Raw genomic sequence first — 6,136 nt, 5'->3', positions numbered from 1 at the left:
TTTCACCCCTTTGTTTTTGTTTGTTTGTGTTTTCTTTCCACTCCCTCCCCCGCCCCCCACTGCAACATCTCTGGGCTGTTTCTGCAACATTGTTTTACGCCGCAAAAGAAACCCAACAAAGAACATCTCGTCAAACAGTCGCACACACAAAAAAAAAAAAAAACAACGTAATTTGGCTGTTCAAGAAATTAGGGAGGTATGAAAGGGCCCCTTTTTGTGTCTCAGGCCCGCTATTTATTTATCTGAAAGGATGCACATTGTATCAATTTACACTTCCCCATTCACTTCGCCACAGGCTAGGGGGGCTCAGAAGTTAAGAGAATTAATTACTTTTTTATTATTATTTATCTATCTGCGGAGCGGGAGCGGAAAAACGGGGGGCGGGGGGGGGCGGCGAGGGTGAGAGAAGCAGGGAACGCCCTGGAGCATTGTCCTTTAAACTGGGTCCTGGCTCACATTATCTCTCCCAAACCAGCACTCACACAACGTCGAACAACAAACGAACTCTGGGGCTGCTGAGGACGCTGCATGCGGGGGGAGGCGGATGGAGGAGGGGTAGGGAAGGTGGGGTTGGGGTGGGGGGCGGGGGAGGGGGGGTGGCAGGGAGCGAAAAAAAAGCAGGGAGGAAGTCTTTTCTGCACAAGTGCAAGGAGTGTGTGTGTGTGTGTGTGTGTGTGTGGAAGGGAAACATACTCCTAATATGTTTTTCGCAGCTCTTTAGTTTTACACTAATTGTTCATTAAAACTGAGCCGGACTGTTTTATCCACTGCTGAACTGATGTTAGACTAATACTGAACACTCAATCATTCTCTTTCCACATCCTTTCATCAAGTATTTTTTACCCTTCCTGCATCTATATGTGTATATATGTATACATCTGTATATATGTGTATATATAAGTAGATATATATATATACATATATGTATGTGTCTATGTGTATTTATATATATATATATACATATATGTACATATCTATATGTCGACACACATACATATGCATATATACATGCACACATATATGTGTGTGTACTTCATAGGCGCTTATGTTCCCAGTGCTTGCTTGCTAATCCCGTCATGAAGAGAGAGAACTTTATGGCAGACGTGGACGACGCAAACAGAGCCGCGCAATTAAAACTGGAGCGGTGGCCGTGGTGAAACACGACGCGTCTTCGATAGATTCATTTTCCGTCGGAAAAAGTGAGTTCGGCCCCCGTCAAGAAGAAGTGAAAACAGAAGGCTCTCCGTCTTTATAAAGGGGCGGACCTAATAATAAAGCAATGGGCGGGGTGGGGGGGGATGCCGCTCCAATGACGGCGATAAGAAGTCATTTTCTTTTGAAGAACTTTGATGAGCATGAACAATATCCCGGCCATTTGTTGGATGTTCATTTTCGCCGGTTAGCGACGATGCGATCGAGGTTCAATTAAAGCGTTGACTAAAATGGACCGGCGCCCTGCGGCCGTCCGGGCTCCGGATGGGCCGTCCGGGCTCTCCTCTCACGCCGGCGCGGCCTGCCGTGCGCTTCAGCTCCGTGTGTGTGTGAGGAAGCCCAACATGTGTCCGGCATGAGGAGAGCCATGAATCTTCCTCTTATGGCTCCGTGTCACATGCTCGGGGGACGGGTGGTCGGGTGAGGCGGGGTCGGGGGGGAGGGGGATTCCATACTGATAGAATTAACGTGTGGAAATGACTGACGACCCTTTATGTATCTGATGTGCTTTGAATGTTTTATATTTCCTGGGAGGCCCCCTTTTTTTTTTTTCTCCTCGGGAAATGTGATTAATTGGCCGAATTTGATTAATTTTCCCTCGGTGGGGCCGTTGCTGGCTTGGCGAGGCGTTCGTGGCCTGTTTTGGCCGTCGGACGTTGAAGCTCGTGCGCGTCTGCACGCCATGCGTCCGCGTGTGTTTGCAAACATATGGCCGCGCGTGTGCGTGTGTGCGTGTGTGCGTGTGTGTGTGTGCGTCACTCCTGTGTAACTACCTCCATCCAGAGAGACTAATTGGTTTAGCAGCCAAAGGGCCAAAGGCCAGTGCGGCATAGCAAAACTCAACATGAACCTGATGCTGATGGAGGGGCTTCCCTGCGAAAGCGGGAGAGCATGTAAGGGACAGTTCCCTCTCATGCTCTCACCCACACACACACACACACACACACACACACACACGTACAGACCACTCTCCTTTTCTCACTTATTGGAACGCAGTGTTGGGGGAAAAAAAAAAAAATCTTCACAGTATTCCAGGCTGCTGCCGCCGCCGCCGCTGCGCTCCAGACTCGGCCGGTGCTGGAAGTAATCTCTTCCATTTTAACACATTTTGAGACCTTCCTCTGACGAGTGTCACACGCTATTACATTAATCTAGAATATTGAATTGGAAGCTTTTATGTACTATGAATAATGTACACACTGTGATATTCGGGGGCCACTCTCAACCTGCAGTATCAGCGGGCCCCTCCGTGAGGTTTGCCGAGCCTACTTTGTGCGGGGATCTGAGGGGATCATTTACCAGTTCCAACTCCATTACTATTCATGAGATGGGTAGGCTAGGGGCGAGGGATTAGGGACTCCCTTGGTGCTTGTTGTGCTGTAGGCTCGGGCTCAGGCCTTAGGCTCCGGGACAGAGGCTGTCTGGCACGGATGGTGGGTCTATTATCACCCTGGGACCCTTCTGTCCCACAGCAGAACACTTACTGGCAGCTCCGGCTAATGGAAACTGTCTCTCTTGTTCCCTTTCTCTCCCCCCCTTTTTTTTCTTCTTTAACCTTAACACCCTTCTCGTACCCCTCCTCTTCTTGAGAGGGGGTAAAAAAAAATTTTTTTTAAAACCGAGAGGGAGAAGTTTTCCCTTTTCCGCCATTTCAAAGTTGAAACGGCGCATTTCTATTGCATCCGCACCGTGAAGTGTCAGGGTGGCTCCATATTTTGCGGTGGGGGGGGGGGAAAGAGGGGTGGATGGAGGGAAAAAAAAAAAAAAGTACTCTCCCTCAACTCTGTCAATGCTTTGATCCTCAATTTTTTTTTTCTCCCAAATTCAAACATCCTCCGTTTTTCTTCTCCTCCTCTCTCCGCCCCTCCCCTCCCCCAGGTGATGAGCATCCTGAGCAACCCCAGCGCCGTCCCCTCCCAGCCCCAGCACGACTTCTCCATCTCGCCCCTGCACAGCAGCCTGGAGAGCTCCAACCCCATCTCGGCCAGCTGCAGCCAGCGCTCTGACACCATCAAGAGCGTGGACAGCCTGGCCTCCTCGCAGTCCTACTGCCCCCCCACCTACAGCGCCACCAGCTACAGCGTGGACCCCGTCGCCGCCGGCTACCAGTACAGCCAGTACGGCCAGAGTGAGTACCGCCAACACCCAACCAACCGCGTTGTTCCCTCTGACACGACTGCTTCGCATTTTGAGGGGCTACGTTCACCTCCCAGGCATCAGTAGCGCCCCCCTGACCTTCCTGCCCTGGGCTCGTGGTCGCCAGACACGTGCTCCTGATAAAGACCCACACACACACACACACACACACACACACACGCACGCACACAGACACCACCACCCAAAAAATTACCACCATTCTCGGATGGGAGAGAGGAAAAGGGCCACTTCAAAGAGCGCCGCGCCCTCGGGGGCCACCGTGTCCTCTTGCCCACCTCTTCCTCTTCTTTTTAGCGTCTCTGTTCCTCATCCGCGACGCACACACACACACACACATACATACACAGGGTCCCGGGGGCAGGAAAGAGTTTACTTTATTAGATTAGCATAATTGACTGATGCTGTCATAGCTGTTCATAGGAGGTAAACCCGAGCTCACTTCCTCAACAAGCTAGCTGTTAGCAGCTAGCAGCCATTAGCTTGTATCCGCAGCCTCTCGGGTAAACATGTCGCTTTTGTGCTGGCCGGTCTATCTATCTATCTATCTATCTATCTATCTATCTATCTATCTAGCTAGCTAGCTAGCTAGCTATCCATCTGACCGCGATGTAGTTTGTCCAAATAGAGTTGCTGTAAGACCCCGGAAACGTTCCGTAGCCCCAGACAGATTATGTACCAACACCGGCACTCTCTCTCTCTCTCCATTTTATTTATTCATAAATTTTTTTCCTGATGCGTTGGCACGTGAGCGTGCACGCCTGGCCCGCCGCCGCCGTCGTCGCCGCTGCAGTGCGGGAACTGGGCCTTTTTCTTTTGGGTTTTTTTTTGTCAGCGGCGAGAGAGTGACGGCAGCGCGGATGTGAGCTGATGTGAGGTTAATTAAGACGGTGATTGAGCACAGTGGCTGGGTAATGAATGGAGGAGAGAGGAGAGAAGCTGCTGTCTGCGGAGGAAAATGATCGGCCGCGCCGGAGTGTGGAGGGCATGAAATCGGAGATGCCAAGTGTAATGAAGACTGGCACACGGAACGCGCACACACGGGGGAGCCGCGTGAGTGACAGCGCGGGGACTTCACCGGTGGTGAGGGACGGGGGGAGGGGGGGAGAGGGATGGGGGGCGCACGTGCTCCGTGCCAGCGGCGTGCCAACCTCAAACGGAGAAGGGGAGGGAGGGTGGAGGGGGCGGGGGGGGGCCTTCTACCGTTCTACCACTCTCTGTCTCCGCCGATTGTTTTCGTTTCGTTTGAGTGAGCAAAAATTAGAGGGAATGGGACGTTAAAGGACCACCTGTCTAACGCTTTTGCATGTGTGTGTGTGTGTGTGTGTGTGTGTGTCTCTCTCTCTCTCTGGGATCAGCTGCTGTTGACTACCTGGCCAAGAACGTCAGCTTGTCCACCCAGCGGAGGATGAAACTGGGAGACCACTCGGCCGTGCTGGGACTGCTGCAGGTGGAGACAGGACAGGCCTACTAAAGCCGCCCCCTCCCAACCCCACACCCTCAGCGCCCCACCCGGCTCTCCCCAAGACGGACGCTCCCCACTTCGCACTACCGTCTGCCACCTCCCTCCGCCCTCCTCCGCCCTCCCTCCGCCCTCCTCAGCCTCGGCCGTGACACCGGAGACACTCGCGGCTCCTGGGGAACTGGACTTTTCGCCACCTCCTCGACGACCACTGAGCTCCGTGGCCCTTCTCCTTCTCCTTCTGGGCGTCTACTGTCTACTTCTTCTTCTTCTACATTGCCCCCCCCCCCCCCCCCCGACCGCAAAAAGCCAATTCCCAGAGCGCCGCCTCCGTCGGCCTGCAGCTCCTTCCTGCACAAACTTAGAGCCATCGACAACATGTACTTTGACCTCGCTGTTCATAGTAGTTAACGGAAAAGCCAACCCCCATTCCAAGTGACTCTTCTGATTCTCCTTTCCTTTTTTGATATTGTTAAGATTATCGTTGCTGTTCTATGATTATGGTTAAACGTGATTTATGTTGTTCTTGATTCCATCCGTATCTCTTTTCTCTGTTAGATGTCGGTGTGTAACCACAGTGTGGGTGACTGAGACGATTTGGAGGCGCGCGTGCGTGCGTGCGTGCGCGCGCGCGAGTGCGTGTGCGCGCGTGTGCGTCTGCCATGTCGGCGCAGTCACACGAGAGGGGGGATGATTGTTTTCCAAGCTGCTTTGCCTCTGCCCGTTTTCCCCGAGCTCGAGCGATTTGACCTTCCCACTTTCATATTCGTCTTGACATTCCTAAAGAACTTGGCCACTCTGTGGGAAGTCTGGCTGGGTGCATCCTGCGGGGAATTGAAAGCGGCGTTTTGGCGGCCAACAGCTTTCCCCCTTCTAACCTCCATCCCATCCTTAGCCAGGTCCACTGGGAGGGGGGCATTGTTTGCAAAAACAGGATTGGGGAAATTAATGTATTTTTGTTTAGAAATATGGACCTTGCCAAGGATGGCCAGACCCTCCCCTGCTTCTCCCAAATCCCATCTGCCAGGGAGCCCGGTGTGACTTACAGTGGAAAGCAGATTAAATCGTGCAAAAAAATAATGTCAAGGCTAATACATAGTGACCCTTTGGTATTCCAGTTTTTTTTCCTTTCTCTCTCTCTCTCTCTTTTTTTTTTTTTTTTTTTTTTTTTTCTTAAGAGAGTAATTAGCACAATTTGTACATGCATCCTCAGTTGGTTCCCGCTCCTTTCGGACTGAACAAACATTCCTCCACACATTCCACAGACGCCGTCTACAAATATACTACAGGCATTCCAACGCGTTCTCT

At 51.9% G+C, this 6,136-nt stretch overlaps 1 protein-coding gene across 3 annotated transcripts in view; it reads left to right on the top strand.

Moving 5' to 3' along the window:
• The window catches only part of pax7a (paired box 7a), a 48,001-nt gene extending 42,540 nt beyond the window's left edge, over positions 1-5,461 (top strand). For all 3 annotated transcript variants that reach the window (XM_076025373.1, XM_076025372.1, XM_076025375.1), the window contains exons 8-9: positions 3,091-3,340; positions 4,725-5,461. In XM_076025373.1, coding sequence (XP_075881488.1) covers positions 3,091-3,340; positions 4,725-4,840 — 366 coding nt within the window. In that variant the 3' untranslated portion in view covers positions 4,841-5,461. The remainder of the gene's footprint in view (positions 1-3,090; positions 3,341-4,724) is intronic.
• The last annotated feature ends 675 nt before the right edge of the window (positions 5,462-6,136 follow it).

The sequence above is a fragment of the Nelusetta ayraudi genome, unplaced genomic scaffold, assembly GCF_046127955.1.
Source record: "Nelusetta ayraudi isolate G7.1 ecotype Tasmania unplaced genomic scaffold, CSIRO-AGI_Nayr_v1 ptg000017l, whole genome shotgun sequence".
In the NCBI taxonomy this organism is placed as follows: domain Eukaryota; kingdom Metazoa; phylum Chordata; class Actinopteri; order Tetraodontiformes; family Monacanthidae; genus Nelusetta; species Nelusetta ayraudi.
Note: the sequence above shows the minus strand (reverse complement) of the source record. Positions and strands in the feature narration are given on the sequence as shown.